This window comes from Osmerus mordax, unplaced genomic scaffold (genome assembly GCF_038355195.1).
Source record: "Osmerus mordax isolate fOsmMor3 unplaced genomic scaffold, fOsmMor3.pri Scaffold_79, whole genome shotgun sequence".
NCBI classification, from domain to species: domain Eukaryota; kingdom Metazoa; phylum Chordata; class Actinopteri; order Osmeriformes; family Osmeridae; genus Osmerus; species Osmerus mordax.
In genome coordinates this window covers 10,296-35,000 of record NW_027120636.1, presented here as the reverse complement: position 1 = coordinate 35,000, position 24,705 = coordinate 10,296, and the positions used below count along the sequence as shown (strand labels likewise).

Here is a 24,705-nt window from a genome sequence, read left to right as displayed (position 1 = left end):
AAACCATAAAGTGGTGGCTCACACACACGTACACACAGTTGTAAATACAGCAAAAGTTCCTGGTTCAGTCACAACAGTTTTCTTACTTTTCAAAAGTGAATAATTGCTCTCACCTTTTTCTCTCTCTTTTTCTCACCGCCTTACACTCCCTCTCTCTCTCTCTCTCTCCCCCCCTCTCTCCTCCCTCCCTCTCTCCTCCAGGTGGGTAACTACGAGATGGGCATCTTGCAGATGAGGTATCCGGTATGGCCGCGGTACGGCACATACCTGGAGCCCGTGTCCGACAACCGTCACCTGACTGTGGCCACGCTGGAGGAGAGGCCGTTCGTCATCGTGGAGCAGGTGGACCCGCTCACCGGGACCTGCGTGTCCAACACCGTGCCCTGCCGCCGCCAGTCCAACAAGACCGAGACGTGAGTACTGCTACATTTACATTTAGTCATTTAGCAGACACTCTTATCCAGAGCGACTTACAGTAAGTACAGGGACATTCCCCCCGAGGCAAGTAGGGTGAAGTGCCTTGCCCAAGGACACAACGTCAGTTGGCAGAGCCGGGAATCGAACCAGCAACTTTCTGGGGGGGGCAGCAAGTGTGAACGGCACTAACAGGATGAGATGCGCTGGCCCTCGGTTAGAATCCCTCTGTGATTATCTGAGCGAGCCGAGGGCTTTTTATAGCACCAAAACCTTCCATCGAGGTAAAGGAATGGTGTGGCGTCTTAATGTGATCCCATGCTGGTGTCTCCGGGGGGCGGTCTCCGGGGGGCGGTCTCCGGGGGGCGGTCTCCAGGGGGCGGTCTCCGGGGGGCGGTCTCCGGGGGCGGTCTCCAGGGGGCGGTCTCCGGGGGGCGGTCTCCAGGGGGCGGTCTCCGGGGGGCGGTCTCCGGGGGGCGGTCTCCGGGGGGCGGTCTCCGGGGGGGGGGTCTCCGGGGGGCCGCTCACCGTCCCACAGGGGGTCATGACGGGAGCCATTAACACACAAGATGTAGTGGAATTCACCGTTGCTTTATGCAGTGTGATACGGCACCGGTTGTCACGTTAATTGATTGTTCTAAGCTTACACATTATAGGAAGTTCACATGGATGAATATGGTTGGATGATACATTTACATTTAGTCATTTAGCAGACGCTCTTATCCAGAGCGACTTACAGTAAGTACAGGGACATTCCCCCGAGGCAAGTAGGGTGAAGTGCCTTGCCCAAGGACACAACGTCATTTTGCACGGCTGGAATCGGACCGGCAACCTTCTGATTAATAGCCCGATTCCCTAACCGCTCAGCCATCTGACCCCCTACGATGATGGTGAGGATGGTGATGAGGATAGTGTTTATAACTCTTGTGTTGCTGAGGGTGATGGTGATGATGGTGAGGATGGTGATGAGGATAGTGTTTATAACTCTTGTGATGGTGATGATGGTGAGGATGAGGATGAGGATAGTGTTTATAACTCTTGTGTTGTTGAGGGCGATGGTGAGGATGGTGAGGATGAGGATGAGGATAGTGTTTATAACTCTTGTGTTGTTGAGGGTGATGGTGATGATGGTGAGGATGAGGATAGTGTTTATAACTCTTGTGTTGTTGAGGGTGATGGTGATGATGGTGAGGATGATGATGAAGATGAGGATGTCTGGAGTCTGAGGTGTAAAGGATGATGTGTTGTGGCACTTGCCAGCTAGCCATCATCCCAGGACAGCAGAGTGCAGGGTGTGGTAAGTGAACCATACACACTCATGTTACTGCCTACGAGACAAGCAGAGTGGGGTGGCCTGGAGTTCACATCTAGTACATCCCTCCAATCGATACACTCAAACACTCCATCCCTCCCTCCATCCCTCCCCTCCCTCCCCTCCCTCCATCCCTCCCTACTACAACTCCATCTCTCTCTCCATCCTTTCATTCCTACCTTAAGCTCACACAATCCCTCGCTCCCTCCCATCCTCCCTCCCTCCCCTTCCCTCCCTCCCTCCCTCCCTCCACCTCCGTCTGTACCTGTTGAGATGATAACAGGTTGGTCTCTGGTTGGTCAGGTGTAAGCATCTACCACCAAGAGGACAACCTTGTCGCCCCGGAATCTCAGATCCAAACCACCTCCACCAAATGCTGTGTGTCCTTTAGAGTGTGTGTGTGTGTGTGTGTGTGTGTGTGTGTGTGTGTGTGTGTGTGTGGAGGGGGGGATATGTTTGTGTGTGTGTCATTGTCATGTCCTCCACCTGCAGCCCCTGCCAGCTCCTCTGATGCGGCGCCTCACTAAGGGGTGGCGCACAGAGATGATGTCATCCTCCTGCGGTCTGTCTAACGGCGGTAGGATGGTAACATTCAGGTCTGATTCAAGCTGTGTGTGTGTGTGTGCAGCAGGAGGGATGGCTGTGTGTCTGCTGGTTTGTGTGAAGGTTTGTTTGTGTGTGTGTGTGTGTGCAGCAGGAGAGAGAGAGCCCCTTGAGCAGTCCAGCCCGGTCAGGACAATACACACATCTGTGGTCCAATTAACTCTGCTGCCAAGGTGAAACGTTCAAGGGCTTCCTGCGAGCAGCGTGGCGCGGGCGGTGCTCCGCTGGATCGCCATGGAGATGACAGAGCAGGCGACACAGATACACGTCTGTGTGACGCCTCGGTGCCTCTGGTACAGACAACACAGGAGGGGGGATACCTGCACACCTGGAATAGAGAAACACACACTCACACACACACACACTCACACACACTCACACACACAGACACACACAGACACTCACACACACACACACTCACACACACTCACACTCAGGCACACAGACACTCACACACACACACACACACACACACACACAGACACACTCACATAGACACAGATGTCTCTTCTCTTTGTTTAATTTTCCGTCACTATTAGCACATGCACACACCTACATAATCAGAAAATGCAGACATTTACACACATACACAAACATATTCCCTTGTTCTATTCCAATCGGCATCCTACTTAACCTCCCAGCAGTGCTCCCCCAGCACACACACACACACACACCCACACACACACACACACACACACACGCACGCACGCACGCACGCACCCACACACACACACACAAGCACACACACACACCCACACACACACACACACAAGCACACACACAGGCATCTGGCGTGAGAGGAGAGGCTGACAGTGTACTGGGAGAGGCTGGGAGAGGCTGGGAGAGGCTGGGAGAGGCTGGCAGTGTACTGGGAGAGGCTGGAAGAGGCTAGGAGAGGCTGGCAGTGTACTGAGAGAGGCTAGGAGAGGCTGGCAGTGTACTGAGAGAGGCTGGGAGAGGCTGGGAGAGGCTGGCAGTGTACTGGGAGAGGCTGGCAGTGTACTGGGAGAGGCTGGAAGAGGCTGGCAGTGTACTGGGAGAGGCTGGGAGAGGCTGGCAGTGTACTGGGAGAGGCTGGGAGAGGCTGGCAGTGTACTGGGAGAGGCTGGCAGTGTACTGGGAGAGGCTAGGAGAGGCTGGGAGAGGCTGGGAGAGGCTGGGAGAGGCTGGCAGTGTACTGGGAGAGGCTGGGAGAGGCTGGCAGTGTACTGGGAGAGGCTGGAAGAGGCTGGGAGAGGCTGGGAGAGGCTGGCAGTGTACTGGGAGAGGCTGGCAGTGTACTGGGAGAGGCTGGAAGAGGCTGGGAGAGGCTGGGAGAGGCTGGCAGTGTACTGGGAGAGGCTGGAAGAGGCTGGGAGAGGCTGGCAGTGTACTGGGAGAGGCTAGGAGAGGCTGGGAGAGGCTGGCAGTGTACTGGGAGAGGCTAGGAGAGGCTGGGAGAGGCTGGCAGTGTACTGGGAGAGGCTGGAAGAGGCTGGCAGTGTACTGGGAGAGGCTGGCAGTGTACTGGGAGAGGCTGGAAGAGGCTGGGAGAGGCTGGCAGTGTACTGAGAGAGGCTGGGAGAGGCTGGCAGTGTACTGGGAGAGGCTGGCAGTGTACTGGGAGAGGCTGGAAGAGGCTGGGAGAGGCTGGGAGAGGCTGGCAGTGTACTGGGAGAGGCTAGGAGAGGCTGGGAGAGGCTGGCAGTGTACTGGGAGAGGCTGGAAGAGGCTGGGAGAGGCTGGGAGAGGCTGGGAGAGGCTGGCAGTGTACTGGGAGAGGCTGGGAGAGGCTGGGAGAGGCTGGCAGTGTACTGGGAGAGGCTGGGAGAGGCTGGGACAGGCTGGCAGTGTACTGAGAGAGGCTGGGAGAGGCTGGCAGTGTACTGAGAGAGGCTGGGAGAGGCTGGCAGTGTACTGAGAGAGGCTGGGAGAGGCTGGCAGTGTACTGAGAGAGGCAGTGTGTACTCTGCCTCCCTGACGATCTAGCGTACACACACTCCTCCACTACCCCCCACCTTGGTGCTTGGCTGCTTTTAACACACACACACACACACAGAAACACACACATCCAGTCGTCCCAACCTCTCTGCTGTTTTCTCTGCCTGGTGCCTCTTATCTCTCTGGTCCTGAGTTTGCTGTGTGTGTGTGTGTGTGTGTGTGTGTGTGTGTGTGTGTGTGTGTGTGTGTGCACAGCCCATTAGACTGGAGGTCTGGGGGAGGTTAGGGGTGATGTGTCATTAGTGCTCTCTGCATTCTGACACGGCCCACTACCTTCCTACACACACACACACACACACATTAACTCAGAAACACACACAAAAGCTCTCGCACACACACACAAACACACACAGGCCTCTTAACCTCTTGCCTGCTGCAAACTCCTCAGTTTCCCACCGGGATCCATGAAGCACATACTACTCCTGCATGAGCCTCTCCCTCCTCAGATCTTCAGTCCGGGCAGATGGGAAAACAGAGCATGCAGTCAGGCTCCTTTGATGAGGCTGCCTTGATGACCGCGCAGAATAGCCATGCCCAAATGTCCCTATCAAACTGTGAGGACATCATTTTGGTCAAACGGTCGATGCTGGGTGAGGATGTTGGCTGGTTCTCCCTAAATGCTGGACCCTATAAATGATAGAGGACCTTACAAATTAACTGGAGTATGTAAATAAAGAAGGGACACAGCTTGGCGATAAAGAAGTTTGGCATCATGACATCACTTCCCTGCAGTACAGAGTGACGCAGCATTCTGCCCCCCCCCCCCCCCCCCCCCCCCCCAGCGTGAAACGGGGAGATATTCTGTCCGTCACGTTGTTGCTAATCCTGACTGATAATGAAGAGGAATCAATTTCTCTGCTGCATTGTGGGTACGTCAGCACGGTTGAAGTTCATATGCATGGCGTGTTCTGTCCTTCTAGTTCCTCATCTGTCCTTTTAATTCCTGATCTGTTATCTTACTTCCTGACCTGTCCTCCTACTTCCTGTTCTGTCCTGCTACTTCCTGACCTGTCCTCCTACTTCCTGTTCTGTCCTGCTACTTCCTGACCTGTCCTCCTACTTCCTGTTCTGTCCTGCCACTTCCTGACCTGTACTCCCATTTCCTGTTCTGCCCTGCTACTTCCTGACCCTCTGAGGAGGATCTCTGAGTACAGCTGCTTGATGATGGCTGCAGTACAGTCCCAGTCTGGGGCTAAGAGACAGTCCCAGGTGTTCTCTAACACACGTGCCCCCTCCTACCCTCCCTGACTCCACAAAAGGAGCATCAGAGAGCCCTTCCTGGCAGGAACACAGGGTCACAGTCAGTAGGTGGAACAGGGCATCTAGAGTACTGATGATGTAGCAAGGATGAGGGCAGAGGTCTGCGGTGTTTGTGGAGGTTTTTTGACAGGGCAGGGCGAAGGGCCAGGACAGGAGAGGAGGGGATGGATGAAGAGGAGGAAGACAGGACAGGAGAGAAAGAAAGGAGAGAAGTGAAGAGACAAGGGGAGATGAGAAGACAGAGCCGCAGAGGGCGAGGACACAGCAGACAGGGCTGCTCAGAATCGGGGTGATGGTTTTGCAGAGTTTCTAGGCTGCTGTATTGACCCAGAGGGCGCTGCCATTAGCTGGGAGAATAATCCTGCATTGTGACCATCTCCTCCTGCCTTTGTTTGTTTGTCATTAATTTGTGTCGGATTTGTTTTGGTCCGGCCCGTCTGTGCTTCCATCTGTCGAGTCCATGACATAACGCTCCGGCCCACGGAGCAGAGAGAGAGAGAGAGAGAGAGAGAGGGAGGGAGGGAGGGAGGGAGGGAAAGGGATGGAGTGAAAGAGAGAGATCCACCTAGTCATTTCCGTTCTCCCTGCTCTGCTCTGACGTCACAAAGCCTTTTTGTGTCATTTCCCATTTCTCTCTCTTTTTCCTCTCTCTCTTTAAGCATTTCCATCTTTGCTCTCTCTCTCTCCCCTCCTTCTCTCTCTCCCTGCTTCTCCCTCTCTCTCCCCCTTCCCTCTCTCTCTCCCCCTTCTCTCTCTCTCTCCTCCTCCCTCCCTATCTCTCTCTCTCTCCCCCCTCCCTCTCTCTCTCTCTCTCTCTCGCTCTCTTTCTCTCTTACCCTACCTCTCTTTCCTGCCTTCATATCTCACTGTCTCCATCTCTTTCTCACGCTCTCTATCTCTCGCTCTCTTTCGAATTCCTTCTGATAAGATCGGATCCCAGCGTCCTTGTTCTTCTCTGCATCATTAAGCTCTATTGGTCGTCTATCAGTCATGTGACTGCACGCGGTGTGTTGACCAGAGCAGTGACATGTATATTTAATTCAATAATCGCTCAAGCCAAGTGTGGGAGACAGGAACACAGTATCTATCCAGTCTCTCCATTGATAACGGTGATGATGATGATGATGAGGCATAAATGCTTTGCTTTGTTTCCCACAGGTCTGGTCATTCAGGACCGCCAGATCAATAACACTCTGTAATGATCAGTAAACCAATGTTGGTGGGTGTGTGTGTGTGTGTGTGTGTGTGTGTGTGTGTGTGTGTGTGTGTGTGTGTGTGTGTGTGTGTGTGTGTGTGTGTGTGTGTGTGTGTGTGTGTGTGTTGGCGGAAGGGGGATGGTGTCTGGAATGTTTATATTGTCACTGACCTCAAATTGAAATCATTTTAGACTATGCAATTTTGGCCCTGGCTGTCTGTCACACAACATACATCCACACAGTGGAGTGGTTTGGGTCGACCTTTCAATACCCTCGAGAGGTAATACTGGAGGTAATATGATAGTGAAGCGTTGTTTAGTTGATATTAACATTCATTTCCAGGTCTGTGTCTGTCTCCCAATATCTGGTCACACTGATCGCCAGCCACTAAGCCTGTTATTCCAGTTATAATATGTGTTTTTCGGATTGGTTCATCCTGTATGCTCACTGTCCTGTGACTGGTCTAGCTCTCCTTCCAGGCACAGCAGTCTGGGCACTGACAAGTAAACAAGATGAATGTGAAAATAAAACACTATGTAGTAGTGTGACTCCACCGGTTGGTCAATATCAGGGTGAATATCTATCTTCTTCTGTCCTTCTGTCAACAGTTTCACGGTAATGTACATTACCTAACATTAGTTAGGTTGTAAATGACTGTGTAGTAGTCTAACTCAGCAGTTGTCTAAGGTTGATGGGAAGGTGTATATCTACATGTGGAGATTCATCTTGAGTTGTCTTCTAGCTGGGGGATGGTTAGATGGTGTTAATTTGTTAAATCGTTCATTCGTACTTACGTTTTCCTCTCTCCTGGATTTTGTCTTTCAGAATTTTCGGTCAAGCGTTGTTGATATTAAGGTGGATTTCCACCTCAAACAGATCTCTCCCATCTGAAGTCTCTTCCCTTTGTCTCCTCAGTAGAAGTCAAACACAGTATCTAGGTTAGCTATTGCTAACGTAAGGAAGCCTACACTCTCCTCCCTTCTGGTGTCCCAAGGAGTGTTGGTGACACACAGGCTCGATAATTCTCTTGCAGAATCTAAACAATTTTCTCTCTTCTACCCCCTCTCCTCCCTCCTCTTTTACCCTCTCTTTTCTCTCCTGTCTCCCCTCTTTCTCCCCTTCCCCCTCTCAGTATCGTGGGTCACACAGAGCCCTACACCAAGCTCTGCTGCAAGGGCTTCTGCATCGACATCCTGAAGAAGCTGTCTCGCACCATCAAGTTCTCCTACGACCTCTACCTGGTCACCAACGGCAAGCACGGAAAGCTGGTGAGGGGCATCTGGAACGGCATGATAGGGGAGGTGAGACCACGTCGTTAGGGCTGCATGTGGTGGGGGCCAAACCCGGGTCGCCCCGCCTCCCGTTAGACCAAGAGTCTCATCAGAGACTTGAAGGGTTTCCCTGTGGCTTGACGGGGGTGGGGTAGTCTCAGGAATGACAAGACTGTGGTGTGGGCACCGAGCCCTGGATCTCAGGCAGCACTGGCACACCAGTAGACGGGGGTTCCGAACCACTTCTGCTACACTTGCTTATTCAGTTCCATGCTGATAAACAGCAGCTGCAAGGACTCCGGTGAGAGAATCCAGGACTGCGAAGGGAGGTCATTTGCAGTTTATAAACCGTCCTTCAGGGTAAACACAGACACTCTCCAACTTAGCTGACAGCCCTGCTATTTGGGAATACCAATTTAAAGTATGAATTAATGACCCCTAAACAAAACGAATAGGTGTACCGTAATAAACGGAGAGGACCATGACTAGGGCAGGAGGAGAGGAAGACAACAGGTAAAAAGGAGATAAAGGAAAGAAAGAGGGAGAAAAAAAACGAGTTGAATGCCCTTGTAAATAATCACCACCATCAGATGAATGGATTAGTGTCCGGCTCAGTGCTTTGCATGGCTAAGGTTCCTGTGGTTAGCATCGTCAGCTCCTGCTAGCTCGACGTGCTAGCTCAGCAGCGGGGAGCCCATTGTGCTCAATGGACCATCTGCTGCTCTCGTGGTTAGCTATATGCTAACAGCTAGCGGCTGAGGCAATGGAAGGTGGCTGAACGATACATCCACCAGGAACAGAAAGGGAGAAAGAGAGAGTTTTGTGTAGAGACAGAATGAGAGTGGTAGAGAGAGAGAGAAAGTGGCTGTAGAGGTAGAATGTAGGAGAGAGAGAGATACAGAAAAAAAGTATTAAAATCACTACACACTAATCACTACACACGTCAATATACATCCCATAATTTTTTCAGCTGAATATTTCCTTTCTGTTTGGATTGCCGCATCACTTCCTGTGCCCTCATCAACGACTGAATCAGAGAATAACAGAAATGTACAGAAATACATACAATACACACACACACACACACAATTTTACATGTATCGGTTTCCAGTATAATGGTGTACAGTAAGTGTGTATCACCTGACAGGGATTAAAGAGAAATGCTTCGTGTGGGTCTGTGATCTCTGTTGATGTACTGGATCCCTCCAGGGGTTGGTAATCCACTACAACAGCATTCATCCCTTCAGGGGTCAACCGGGTCAACAGCTGCAGCAGTTGGTCACACACTCGCGCACGCGCGCACACACACACACACACATTGCAATTGTCGGCACAGGATGTGTACATGGTTATGTAGGTGACCTAGAGATAGGTATATCTATGTGTTAGAGCCTCGAAGGGGTCGTAGGTTCAAATCCCCCCTGTATGTCAAGTTGGATTAAAGCCTTTACAAAATGAACACATAACATTCCCGTAGATATGTGGATTTATATCTGTCATTTATCACCTACAGTGACAGTGTGGACATCCCTCTTCTCTTTCCATGTTGTTGGCTGATGAAATCCCTCCCAAAGGTCAAAGGTCATCTCTCAGGGTCAGAGCGGTGGCAGGGATAACATATGGCCCCAAACACTGGACATCTCTCTGCTCTGCATCTCTGAGAACTGTCTCCTTGTCTTCATCTCCTTCCTCCTCATCCTCATCTTCTGTCTGATCTTGGACCTTTCTTCTCCTTCTCCTTCACCTCCTCCTCTTCCTTCACCTCCTCCTCTTCCTTCACCTCTTCCTCCTTCACCTCCTCCTCTTCCTTCACCTCCTCCTCTTCCTTCACCTCCTCCTCTTCCTCCTTCACCTCCTCCTCTTCCTTCACCTCCTCCTCTTTCTCCTTCACCTCCTCCTCCTCCTCCAGGTGTTCTACAAACGAGCGGACATGGCCATTGGCTCATTGACCATTAACGAGGAGCGCTCAGAGATCATCGACTTCTCTGTGCCCTTCGTGGAGACAGGGATCAGCGTGATGGTTGCCCGGAGCAACGGGACTGTCTCTCCCTCTGCCTTCCTCGGTAAGAGTCAAATCAAACTTTATTTGTATAGCCCTTTTTTTTTACAAGCAATGCCAGAAAGGGCTTAACAGAATCCCACAGATCAGCCATCTGCTGAATGATAGAACTATATAGAAGAACGATATATAAATGTATCGACCCCCCCGACCTGTTGTTTTTACTTCTTTTGGGGGGGTTCAAGTCTTAATTAGGGGGGTCAAACCCCCCCAAGCCCCCCCGTAATTCGAACCCTGATGCTAACCCCTTTGGTCATTTCCCCCAAAACACACATGCTAACCCCTTTGGTCATTTCCCCCAAAACACACATGCTAACCCCTTTGGTCATTTGCCCCAAAACACACATACTAACCCCTTTGGTCATTTCCCCCAAAACACACATGCTAACCCCTTTGGTCATTTCCCCCAAAACACACATGCTAACCCCTTTGGTCATGAAGCGGGATTTGCTTGTTTAAATAAAAATACTTTATTTACAATAAAGTATCTAGTCTTGGGGCAACACCTTAAATTGGTTTTAGGACATTAAGGGATCCTATGTTTAATATGTAATCAGTCTAATCTTAAGGAATTAATTTGTTCTAAGTGTAGAGCGGATCAAGAATGAGGGACTAGAATACACGAGTTAAAATTAAACACAATAATTTATTGGAATAAATGGAAATATAATGAATAGTAATGGAAATATGTTATTGGCTTTAGTAAGAGTTTGATGGGTTAACAGATAAAACAAAACATACAATGCGTCAGATGGAAAGAGCGGGAAGGGGGAGGAGAAAGAATCAAGGCCTTTGTCTAATAACGGGAATGTCTAGTGCTGAACTAATGGGAGTTAGTTCTTTGGTTATTTCCCCCAAAACACACATACTAACATCTTTGGTCATTTCCCCCAAAACACACATGCTAACCCTTTTGGTCATTTCCCCCAAAACACACATGCTAACCCCTTTGGTCATTTCCCCCAAAACACAAATGCTAACCCCTTTGGTCATTTCCCCCAAAACACACATGCTAACCCCTTTGGTCATTTCATCCAAAACACACATACTAACCCCTTTGGTAATTTCATCCAAAACACACATGCTAACCCCTTTGGTCATTTCCCCCAAAACACACATACTAACATCTTTGGTCATTTCCCCCAAAACACACATGCTAACCCTTTTGGTCATTTCCCCCAAAACACACATGCTAACCCCTTTGGTCATTTCCCCCAAAACACACATACTAACCACTTTGGTCATTTCCCCCAAAACACACATGCTAACCCCTTTGGTCATTTCCCCCAAAACACACATGCTAACCCCTTTGGTCATTTCCCCCAAAACACACATACTAACCACTTTGGTCATTTCCCCTAAAACACACATGCTAACCCCTTTGGTCAATTCCCCCAAAACACACATGCTAACCCCTTTGGTCATCTCATCCAAAACACACATACTAACCCCTTTGGTCATTTCCCCCAAAACACACATACTAACCACTTTGGTCATTTCATCCAAAACACACATACTAACCCCTTTGGTCATTTCCCCCAAAACACACATACTAACCCCTTTGGTCATTTCATCCAAAACACACATGCTAACCCCTTTGGTCATTTCCCCCAAAACACACATGCTAACCCCTTTGGTCATTTGCCCCAAAACACACGTACTAACCCCTTTGGTCATTTCCCCCAAAACACACATGCTAACCCCTTTGGTCATTTCCCCCAAAACACACATACTAACCCCTTTGGTCATTTCCCCTAAAACACACATGCTAACCCCTTTGGTCATTTCCCGCAAAACACAAATGCTAACCCCTTTGGTCATTTACCCCAAAACACACATGCTAACCCCTTTGGTCATTTCATCCAAAACACACATACTAACCCCTTTGGTCATTTCATCCAAAACACACATGCTAACCCCTTTAGTCATTTCCCCCAAAACACACATACTAACATCTTTGGTCATTTCATCCAAAACACACATGCTAACCCCTTTGGTTATTTAATCCAAAACACACATGCTAACCCCTTTGGTCATTTCTTCCAAAACACACATGGTAACCCCTTTGGTCATTTCCCCCAAAACACACATGGTAACCCCTTTGGTCATTAACCCCAAAACACACATGCTAACCCCTTTGGTCATTTCCCCCAAAACACACATACTAACATCTTTGATCATTTCCCCCAAAACACAAATGCTAACCCCTTTGGTCATTTCATCCAAAACACACATGCTAACCCCTTTGGTCATTTCCCCCAAAACACACATGCTAACCCCTTTGGTCATTTCCCCCAAAACACACATACTAACATCTTTGGTCATTTCATCCAAAACACACATGCTAACCCTTTTGGTCATTTGCCCCAAAACACACATACTAACCCCTTTGGTCATTTCCCCCAAAACACACATGCTAACCCCTTTGGTTATTTTATCCAAAACACACATACTAACCCCTTTGGTCATTTCCCCCAAAACACACATACTAACACCTTTGGTCATTTCCCCCAAAACACACATGCTAACCCTTTTGGTCATTTCCCCCAAAACACACATGCTAACCCCTTTGGTCATTTCCCCCAAAACACACATACTAACCACTTTGGTCATTTCCCCCAAAACACACATGCTAACCCCTTTGGTCATTTCCCCCAAAACACACATGCTAACCCCTTTGGTCATTTCCCCCAAAACACACATACTAACCACTTTGGTCATTTCCCCTAAAACACACATGCTAACCCCTTTGGTCAATTCCCCCAAAACACACATGCTAACCCCTTTGGTCATCTCATCCAAAACACACATACTAACCCCTTTGGTCATTTCCCCCAAAACACACATACTAACCACTTTGGTCATTTCATCCAAAACACACATACTAACCCCTTTGGTCATTTCCCCCAAAACACACATACTAACCCCTTTGGTCATTTCATCCAAAACACACATGCTAACCCCTTTGGTCATTTCCCCCAAAACACACATACTAACATCTTTGGTCATTTCCCCCAAAACACACATGCTAACCCCTTTGGTCATTTGCCCCAAAACACACGTACTAACCCCTTTGGTCATTTCCCCCAAAACACACATGCTAACCCCTTTGGTCATTTCCCCCAAAACACACATACTAACCCCTTTGGTCATTTCCCCTAAAACACACATGCTAACCCCTTTGGTCATTTCCCGCAAAACACAAATGCTAACCCCTTTGGTCATTTACCCCAAAACACACATGCTAACCCCTTTGGTCATTTCATCCAAAACACACATACTAACCCCTTTGGTCATTTCATCCAAAACACACATGCTAACCCCTTTAGTCATTTCCCCCAAAACACACATACTAACATCTTTGGTCATTTCATCCAAAACACACATGCTAACCCCTTTGGTTATTTAATCCAAAACACACATGCTAACCCCTTTGGTCATTTCCCCCAAAACACACATGGTAACCCCTTTGGTCATTAACCCCAAAACACACATGCTAACCCCTTTGGTCATTTCCCCCAAAACACACATACTAACATCTTTGATCATTTCCCCCAAAACACAAATGCTAACCCCTTTGGTCATTTCCCCCAAAACACACATGCTAACCCCTTTGGTCATTTCCCCCAAAACACACATACTAACATCTTTGGTCATTTCATCCAAAACACACATGCTAACCCTTTTGGTCATTTGCCCCAAAACACACATACTAACCCCTTTGGTCATTTCCCCCAAAACACACATGCTAACCCCTTTGGTTATTTTATCCAAAACACACATACTAACCCCTTTGGTCATTTCCCCCAAAACACACATACTAACATCTTTGGTCATTTCATCCAAAACACACATACTAACCCCTTTGGTAATTTCCCCCAAAACACACATGCTAACCCTTTTGGTCATTTGCCCCAAAACACACATACTAACCCCTTTGGTCATTTCCCCCAAAACACACATGCTAACCCCTTTGGTTATTTAATCCAAAACACACATACTAACCACTTTGGTCATTTCCCCCAAAACACACATACTAACATCTTTTGTCATTTCATCCAAAACACACATACTAACCCCTTTGGTCATTAACCCCAAACACACTTACTAACCCCTTTGGTCATTTCCCCCAAAACACACATGCTAACCCCTTTGGTCATTAACCCCAAAACACACATGCTAACCCCTTTGGTCATTTCCCCCAAAACACACATACTAACCACTTTGGTCATTTCCCCCAAAACACACATGCTAACCCCTTTGGTAATTTCCCCCAAAACACACATACTAACATCTTTTGTAATTTCCCCCAAAACACACATGCTAACCCCTTTGGTCATTTCCCCCAAAACACACATACTAACCACTTTGGTCATTTCCCCCAAAACACACATGCTAACCCCTTTGATCATTTCCCCTAAAACACACATGCTAACCCCTTTTGTAATTTCCCCCAAAACACACATGCTAACCCCTTTGGTCATTTGCCCCAAAACATACATGCTAACCCCTTTGGTAATTTCCCCCAAAACACACATACTAACATCTTTTGTAATTTTCCCCAAAACACACATGCTAACCCCTTTGGTCATTTCATACAAACACAAATGCTAACCCCTTTGGTAATTTTATCCAAAACACACATACTAACCCCTTTGGTCATTTCATCCAAAACACACGTACTAACCAGAGTGCGAATTATACAATGATAATCGGGGGCTCAACTTCGTCTTAAGGGTGTAAAGTAATATTTACGATTACAGGTAAGAACCATATAAAAATTTATCGACCACCCCGACCTGTCTTAATTAGGGGGGTCAAACCCCCCCAAGTCCCCCCGTAATTCGAACCCTGTCTGTTGTCAGATAGGGATGCCGTTATAATGACAAAAAATCTAGCTGTCAAAGATTGATGTATAGCTTGTGAAAAATGGTTTTTGCAGTCTTGTAAATATTTTTCATCTCCTCTCTCCTCTCCTACCTCGCTTCCTCTCCCCTCGCCTCCTCTCCCCTCGTCTCTCCTCAGAGCCGTACAGTCCTGCTGTGTGGGTGATGATGTTCGTCATGTGTTTGACCGTGGTGGCCATCACTGTGTTTGTGTTTGAATACTGCAGCCCAGTAGGCTACAACCGTAGTCTGGTCAGCGCCAAGGGTCAGTACCCGCACTACACCTTTTCATCTCTGCATCCATCCATCCATCTTTTTCTCACCCATATAATTGCCCATAATTATCCGAACACAACACTTTACCCCTACATGGCCTCTTAATGACTCGACACCCTGACCCTCTCCTCTTCCTTCCATCCCTCTCTCCCCCCCAGACCCAGGTGGCCCCACCTTCACCATCGGCAAGTCGGTATGGCTGCTGTGGGGCATCGTGTTCAACAACTCTGTGCCCATCGAGAACCCCAAGGGCACCACCAGTAAGATCATGGTGCTGGTCTGGGCCTTCTTCGCTGTCATCTTCCTGGCCTCCTACACTGCCAACCTGGCTGCCTTCATGATCCAGGAACAGTACATAGACACAGTGTCTGGGCTCTCCGACAAGAAGGTGAGAGAGAAGGAGAGAGGGAGAGAGGGAGGGAGGGCTAGATTGTCACGAGTCTGATTAAGTTACTGATTCTGTGTCTGTTTAGGAAAATGACTGAATGAACAAAATGAATCTGACCTTATGTGTGGTCTGTTCAGATATAGTAAAGTTCTAAGCATGAAACTGCAAAAAAAGTATTCAACTGTTTGCCAGTGACGTCCCAAACACTACCCTTGGGTGGGGTCTCACTCAGGAACCTGCATTACTGTTTGACGTTGGGCTTAGTCAAAATAGACAGTTTCTGATGAGCAAACACTGCCAGCACTTCTGTCCTTTCAGAGGGTATACCAATAACCCAGAAGCACAGCCGCAAAGTCACTCACACACACACACACACACATAAATACACACACACACACACACACACACAGAGACAGACACTACCGGGATACACACCTACGCAGCTGCATTAAACCACAACACAAATTGAATTAGATCCTTGACGTCTTGAATTGAAGATGTCTGTGAAATGCCTTCAGAAGACGGTGACAAGTGGGTTTGTCAAGCAGCCTGTGATTCTGCCCCCCTGCGTGACTCGTGCATATTTGCCTCTCCTGAGAGGAAGCCGGGAACTGGGTGTTAACGAGGAAATCCATGTCAAAGTGTCGGAGCGAGGGACGCTTCCATGTGTCTTTGCTCGGAGGGATTAGAGAGGAGACGCTGTGCTCTCGCCCCTTCCCCGTTCCGCACACACACACACACGCACACACACACACACACACTCATCCATCAGCTCCACTTTGTAAGGAGGAGAAAGGGAGCGTGCAGGGGGGAGAAAAGAAGGAGAGAGAGAAGTAGAAACAGAGAGAGATAAAAAGTGAATGTTTGAGCGGGGGGGGGGTGAGGGGGGGTGAGACAGACAGAGTGCCTATGACGTGTTTGATAATTAGTCCGCAGATTATAACCTGTGTCGAATAATTGAGTAGGCTCACCGAACGTAGAACAGAGGGCAGGGAGATGAGGAGAGAGAGAGGAAGATAGGAAGAGGGGAACAGAGGAACTGCCTATCTGTCTAAGCTGGACGCTGAGAGAACTGAGAGCTGAAGAACTGAAGGTGAAGTGTGTGAACTCTCCAAGAGAGCCCTTCTCTGAGCGTGCCTGGGACAAGGCGAGGGATGGAGTCAGAAGGAGAATACCCAAACAGGCTGTCAGGACAGCGCCCTCTCCCATCTCCATGGTCATCAGGGACTGATAATAAAGATTAGTTTTCGCTTTTATCTAGAATCAGAATCGTTTATTCGTATTAAGTAAATTTATACAAACAAGGAAGTTACTTTTGATGTGACGTACAGGGGGATTTGAACCTGCTACCTCTTGATCTGCAGTCAAACACTCTAACCACTGAGCCGTGGTCCACCCCCATGGTCTCTCTCCTGTCCTGAAGGGGGCGGAGCTTCTTGCCCGGGTTCCATGGATACCGTGGCCGGAAACTTCAAGGACAGCTCTGTGACGCTCTGCTGTCGACACGCTCACGACCTCTGCCTCGTACCCCCAGAACACACACAGACCAATCACACACCCAAGGTTGAAGTCTGTCACGTCACCGCAATACTAGAGAGAGGCTATAAAGGACAAAAAGCACAATTTGTTTCTCTGTAGTGGACACGGTAGTGTGGGTGATTAAACTCTGTGTGGAGCGTGATCGGAGAAAAGGCCCTTGTAGAATCAAGGAGAAATGAGAAGTTCATTTTAACGACAGACATGGGGAACATTAAGTCATTTTCCAATTCTCTAGAAACCAGGGCCTGACTGCTGAGCTAATTTTCATTTATTGTGCCCTCTAATCATAGAATTAGATGTGGAAATGAACAAAGAGAGTGAGAGAGAGAAATGGTGGAAAGGGGACGAGGAGGAAGAGGAGAGCTAACCTTAACTGACCAGCTAATTGACTGAGCATGGCTGGAGGACATGAGAGGGTTGTTCTGGTGTGTTGAGGTGATCCATCCATGTCAGTGACTACAGTGCAGACAAGTACAGATAGGTACACACTATTCTAAGGACTGCAGTAAGAGAGAGAGAGAAAGAGAGAGAGGGACAGAGAGAGATAAGGAAACAGGAAGAGACCAGAGAGGGAGAGGAGATGATTAGCTCATCAGTCAGTCTACAGTAATCTTTCTTGTTCTGTATCTTGTGGATCTTCAGTCTACAGCTCACAGCACCTGGTCTGAGTGAATGCTGCCACACCAGTCTTCTTTGTGCTGTCCTGTTCTTATCCTAACCCGAATGCCTCTTTCGCCCTGGTCCCTTACAGTTCCAGAAGCCCCAAGAGCAGTACCCCCCCTTCCGTTTTGGGACGGTCCCTAACGGGAGCACGGAGAGGAACATCAGGAGCAACTATCCAGAGATGCACTCCCACATGGTCAAATACAACCAGAAGGGGGTGGAGGACGCCCTCCAAAGCCTCAAGACCGGGTAGGGATCTAGTCTGGTCGGGATCTAGTCTTGTAGGGATCTAGTCTGGTAGGGATCTATTCTGGTAGGGATCTATTCTGGTTGGGATCTAGTCTGGTCGGGATCTAGTCTTGTAGGGATCTAGTCTGGTAGCGATCTATTCTGGTAGGGATCTATTCTGGTAGGGATCTAGTCTGGTTGGGATCTAGTCTGGTTGGGATCTAGTCTGGTATGGGTTTAGTACTGTCTAATACTGGTACTGTCCTTTTAATCTGCCTAGCGACAGACAGAATATAATATCATCAACCAAACATCTGTGAAAAACACACAGCACACAGTGAACATTTGTAACGCAATGACTGTTGTAATTAGCCTCTCCGAGCAGAACAAAATCTTCATTTCCTTCATCAATCAGTGGTGAAAACGTTTAGAAAGTTGTAATGAGATAGCTATTTTAATTGATTACTTTGTGATACCATTATCAGATTATAATGAGGTAGCTAATGAACTAGATTGTGTTGTAAATAATTTTTCAAGTGGATAATCCTCTATTCTCTCCTAATTCCCATGATGCGAAGAAAGCTAGCAGGAAGAAATATAGGGAAAGAAGGTAAACAAGTGGTAGGCATGTAGGATGAAAGTCAATAGGTCAGAAAGGAAGGAAGGAAGGAAGGAAGGATGGAAGGATGGATGGATGGAAGGAAGGAAGGAAGGAAGGAAGGATGGAAGGAAGGAAGGAAGGAAGGAAGGAAGGATGGATGGAAGGAAGGAAGGAAGGAAGGAAGGAAGGAAGGAAGGAAGGAAGGAAGGATGGAAGGAAGGAAGGAAGGAAGGAAGGAAGGATGGATGGAAGGAAGGAAGGATGGAAGGATGGAAGGAAGGAAGGAAGGAAGGAAGGAAGAGAAGAAAAAAGAAGGAAGTAAAGTATTTTCAGGTTCAGGAACTCTTCTCTTTCTCCTTCCGACCCCCACAGGAAGTTGGACGCGTTCATCTACGACGCGGCCGTGCTGAACTACATGGCCGGGAAGGACGAGGGCTGCAAGCTGGTGACCATCGGGAGCGGGAAGGTGTTTGCCACCACGGGCTACGGCATCGCTCTGCAGAAGGAGTCGCGGTGGAAGCGGCCCATCGACCTGGCTCTGCTCCAGTTCCTTGCCGACGGTAACCAATGTAACACTTGTTTTAGCCAGACGAGGACACCCAGCTTTGCTCTTCAGGTTATTGATCTCCACAGATTGATAATAAAAAAAGAGAGAATGAGCGAGAGAGGTAGACAGAAAAAGAGCGAAAGAACGAGAGAGAGATAGACAGAGAGAGAGACAGAGAGAGAGAGAGACAGAGAGTGAGACAGAGAGAGAGACAGAGACAGAGAGAGAGACAGAGGCTTTGTAGCTGTGTATTGTGGGAGATTCTTCTTCTTTTCGTTTCACTGAAGTGTGATAGTTATATGGCAGTTTCACATTGCTTTACACAGTCCTTTGCATTTTTGTTGAGCACTGCAAGGTCTTTTGAGGGCCGACAAGGCAGTACTCCATCGTCTGGTCTGCTTCTCAGGGGGTGGGGCCAGTCTTGAAGACCCATCTGACCAGAGCATCTTTGGATTGTCCTGTTCTTATTCTGAGGCGTTTTTATCATGGGAGATAAAACAATAATAGAGAGAGAGAGAGAGAGAGAGAGAGAGAGAGAGAGAGAGAGAGAGGGAGGGAGGGAGGAAGAGAGCAATAAGAAATAATTATATTGCGCTGAGGATGTGAGGTGATAACATTGCTTCATAGCTGCAGAGTTTGGACGCAAAGCTAGATATAAGTATATCTGAATCGCTGAGTCAGTGTGTGTGGAGCAGGAGGGAGGAGGGTGTGAAATTGGCTGGCACCTTCGAAGAGAGAGGATCCGAGCGAGGGACCACAAAAGCTGTTCTCAGCTGTTTCATACATATGGAGTCATTAACAGCTTGGTAAACAACAGTGCAGATGAAGTTAACCTCAGAGAGAAGGGTTCTCGTTCATGGAAAGAGTAAAGCAATCGATTTATTTAAATTGGTTCTTTAAGATAATTATAGATAATTATCGACTTGCTTTTAATGAACACTTTTGAAACTGTTCTCTCTTGCCCTCGCTTTCTTTTTGTCAACCCAAACCCATTTCTCTCTTTCTCTCTATCCTTCTTGCCCCCCTCTTTCTCTCTCTCCCTCGCCCCTCTATCTCTCTCTCTCTCCCCCACCCCTTTCTCTCTCTCTCCCCCGCCCCCCTCTCTCTCTGTCCCCCGCCCCTCTCTCTCTCTCTCCCCCGCCCCTCTCTCTCCCCCACCCCTCTATCTCTCTCTCCCCCGCCCCTCTCTCTCTCCCCCACCCCTCTGCCCCTCCACCCCCAAAAGGTGACACCCAGAAGCTGCAGACAGTGTGGCTGACAGGTATATGTCGTAACGAGAAGAAGGAGGTGATGAGCAGCAAGCTGGACATAGACAACATGGCAGGAGTGTTCTACATGCTGCTGGTGGCCATGGGCCTCAGCCTGCTGGTGTTCTCATGGGAACACCTGCTCTACTGGAAGCTCCGACATTCCGTACGCAAGTCGGAACGCCTGGACTTCCTGCTCGCCATCAGCAGGGTAGGTTCCGGAACCTTCCGGTTGGGGAAGTTGTCCTAATATGGGCAGACAACAAGGAGTGAGTATAAATGTATAGGTGTAAAGAAGGAGGAGGTTACAGAGGGAACTAATGGATCTACACTGATTCCCAGGTCTAAATGGAAGGTGTTCCTTTAAGGGCAGGTGGAGGAAAGGCAGACACAGAGAACCAGTTCATGGTCATCTCAACTACCTCTTGGCTTGAGTGTGGCAGGAGAATGTAGAAGAGGTGGTTTGGTGAACACAAAACGTGTGGAGGTAGAGGGAATGTGTCTCAATGCACATTTTCTACCGTTAGACCAAAGCAACCTCTTGAAGATAGTAAGGAGGCGCTAGGGAGGAAAGAGGGGTGATGTGTAGCAGAGGTGGTTTGGAGACAGGGAAATAGCGTGAACCAGTGATTAGCCGGTTGGCTGCTTCCATGTTAAGGTTGTGTCACAGAAAATACTTTCATTAATGAAACATTACACCAATCTTTTAATCCACATTTTTAAGGTGGGATTTAAATGTTGCAATCTGATTCGAAGGTTGAAATCCAATTTGAATTAAAGCTTCTGGCAGGCAATATTCCCTTGTCCTATGATAACCATGGAGAGGGAAGCCATGGTTACAGAGGTTCTTCCCAAAATGTGTATTTTTCTGTGTCTAGCCAGGTACAATTTAATAGTCTACTGGCTTAAGTCTCATGCGACGCTGGCCACGGTTTCAACAAATGTGTCTTTTTGAAGATTAGGGTGTATCTCCCCAATAAAACCAATTGTGATTGGTTCCTCCAAGGTGAATGTGTGAAATTAGCCTCTACTTATAATGAAATAAAGTCAAGTCGTAAAGTCGTCTGTCTCCCTGTGATTTAGACTCAAAATGAAAGGCGGGAGAAAGAAGAACAAGTGTAGCTAAGTCTGATCCGTGCACGACCAGGGTATTTCAAGGACGGTAAAAATAAAAGCGACGGTAAAATAAAATGAGTATAAAGCAATAAAAGATACTTTATGGAGACTCCCTGGCAGTATTGTTATGGTTCTGATCCTACTGAAATTGAATTTAAATAGCCCCATTAACAAACCTTCAACTGAGGGTGTTGACAGAGGCGAGGGGAGATTAAGCGTTTGAGACGCTGTGCCAATTTGAAAGTAAAATGGAGGCAGCGAAATAAGAATGTTGAGAAGTAATATAGCAAGTGCATGCTCAGCTGTTGCTGCTCTGCTCATTTATGAACGCAAATTGTTTCGAGCATCGACCTGCACAGATACACACTCCACACAGGTACACACACACACACTCCGCGCAGGTACACACACACGCACACACACACACGCACACAAGCTTGGAGTTACCCACACACTTACCCTTTTGCATGAACTCAGACACATTTACACATGCCGACACACACACAGACACACACACACAGACACACACAGACACACACACAGACACAAACACAGACACAAACACATGCCAGCTTTCCAACACACACAACACAACAATTTGCAGAGCAGCCATTTTTGTGAACATGGTTATCTAATTTGGCTGACAGGTCTCCATGTAATTGCCTTCAGCTCGTTGGTCAGGCGAGGGTAATAGCAATTAGATTTGCTCAAAGTGAATAACATAACAGAAGTAATATCCATTTCCCTCTTCATGCTCATTGAAGAGAAGCACTGGAACACATAATCGCAGATTCTGGTGGAATGTCCTTTCTAAACTTACAAGCTTTGATTTCTGGTTTCAAACTGCCACTGTCAGCCAACTCTGAAACACGTTTGAAACTCCTGGCTGGGTGTCGTCACCTGGGCACTGTCCCACCTGCCAATCCAGGGCTGGAGTATTTAGATGACCTCAGGAGAAGACAGGGGGATCTTATTAGGAAGGTGTTACATCCTCTTCACCGTGATTTATAAAAGGATGCTCTGTACCTGTACTGTAACCCTCTCTTTATCTCTCTCCTTTATCCCTCCTGCCTGTGCCTGCCTCCCTCCCTCCCTCTGCCTCTCCCTCCCTGCCTCCCTCTGCCTCCCTGCCTCCCTCTGCCTCCCTCCCTCCACAGGGCATCTACAGCTGCTTCAACGGCGTGGAGGACACAGACCGCAACGGGAGCCTCCAGAATCCGGACGTGACGACCAACTACACCCAGGCCAACATGCTGAAGATGCTGCAGACCGCCAAGGACATCGTGTCGTCCGCCCGCGTGGAGAACTCCCTCGACAACGCCACCAAGACCATCGAGAGCTGGGGCCGCGGCGGGCGGCCAGGGGGGGGCGGCCCGGGGGACATGGTCCGGGTCGGGCTCCCCCCGAGGGTGGCCACCACCGATGGGCACGGCAGTCGTCTACCCTACATCTCCAGCATCAGCGACAACCACTCCCCATACGGGCAGAGGGCCCTTACGCCCACCTTCCCCATCCACTACGCCGACACGTCCACACAGTCCCTGCTGGACAAGCCCCGCGTGGTCCCTCGCCCCACCCCTCTGCGCTACACCCTCCCAGCTCGCGGCAGCCAGCACATATTCGAACGCACCCTACCCATCTCCAGCCTCAGCAGCCCCCACATCGCCATGAGGGACCCGCCGCCCCCCCCAGGCATCCCCCCTCCCTCCGTGCACCCCCACCACGGCGGGCGTCTGTACGTGGACAGCCAGCCGCGCCACCCGCCCTCCCCGTTCGTGGCGTACCGGGAGTTCCAGGTGCCCGACATCTACGTGGAACACAAGGGCCCCCTGGGGCGCAAGTTCAGCTACCCGCCCGACTTCGTGGGGCGAAAGAAGCGCTCCCACAGCTACATCTTCAACGCCACGCTGGACCCTCGGGGGCGTAACGACTACGACGAGCCGACCGCATGCCTGGCAGAGCTCCGAGCCAATCACCTGCTCGGGAACCACTCCCCCGGGAGGGGGGGCGCCACCGGAGGCTTGCCGTGCCCGGGCGGGCACTACCCCGGCGGGGCCTCCACCTGCAACTCCTGCAGGAAGTCGTACCTGGAGCCGGAGCTGGAGGACGCCCCCTTGCTGGGGAAGGACAAGGTGAACCGGCGCGCCTCCTTCCTCAAGGCCACGTGGGGCAGCGAGCGCATCCGTCAGGTGGACGAGAAGCCCTCCACCTCGTCCTCCTCCGCCCCTCGCATAGACATGCCTGACCTGTTCCCCCGGGTGGTGGTGTCCAACCCCAAGCCCCACAAGCTGTACGGGAGCACGGGGAACAACCTATGCTACCCCCTGGCTGCGGAGCCGGCCTACCTGGACCCGGCCCACATGAACTCCTACCCCTACAAGCAGCAGAAGCTCAAGTACTCCCAGTCCACGCGCCTGCCGTCCTACCGGGAGGCCATCCTCCAGAACGCGGCGGCTCTGCGGCGCTCCTCCTCCACCGTGGTACACAGACACTACTCCACCTACCTGAACTCCTACTCCGACATACCCGTCTACATGGGGCCCCTGCCTCAAGGCGCCGGGGGCCCCCACTGCTATGACCCCTCCAAGGACATGTGCCACCTGTTCCCCTGTGGCAGCCACTGCCCCGACAACGCCGCCCTGGTGCCCAGGATGGGCGACCGCCAGCTGGTGTACCAGAACGACCTGTTCGGGGGGTACGACCCGGCCATGCGACCCAGGGAGGAGGCCCCTTTGCCGGGCTCGGGGAGCAGGGACAGGAGGCAGGTGCTGGTGGCCCGCAGGGTCACTAGCCCCTATGTGCCAAAACCCTGGGGCAGGGTGTCCAGTCTGGAGTCTGAGGTGTGAGAGCTGATGCCCCCCCCTCCCCCCACCCCCACTCCCCTAGCCCAAACTGGACCCCCCTCCAGGGGTGTTGGCCACCCCCCCCTGCCCCCCCGGTTCCTCCCCCAGGCCCCACTCCCTCATCCATCTCTTTCTCAGACAGAGAGAGAGAGAGAGAAAGAGAGGAATTGGGGAGGGTGGTAGGGGGCACGGGGCGGGGTGGGCGGAAGGGGGGCTGGACTAGAGAAGGATTCCCTCAGCTTTGGGCTGAAGCAAAAGCAGCTCAAGAACCAATGG

The 24,705-nt window shown here is 49.8% G+C and overlaps 1 protein-coding gene across 1 annotated transcript; it reads left to right on the top strand.

The window, feature by feature from the left end:
* Positions 1 to 201: 201 nt before the first annotated feature.
* On the top strand, positions 202 to 24,432 carry LOC136940192 (glutamate receptor ionotropic, NMDA 2C-like; the record flags this gene model as incomplete). The annotated part of the gene is made up of 9 exons (XM_067232283.1): positions 202 to 413; positions 7,898 to 8,066; positions 9,946 to 10,099; positions 15,121 to 15,246; positions 15,416 to 15,645; positions 17,936 to 18,096; positions 19,049 to 19,236; positions 20,449 to 20,681; positions 22,744 to 24,432. Coding segments are annotated over 9 exons (3,162 nt in total), but the record flags the coding sequence as incomplete, so codon positions are not given.
* Positions 24,433 to 24,705: the final 273 nt, after the last annotated feature.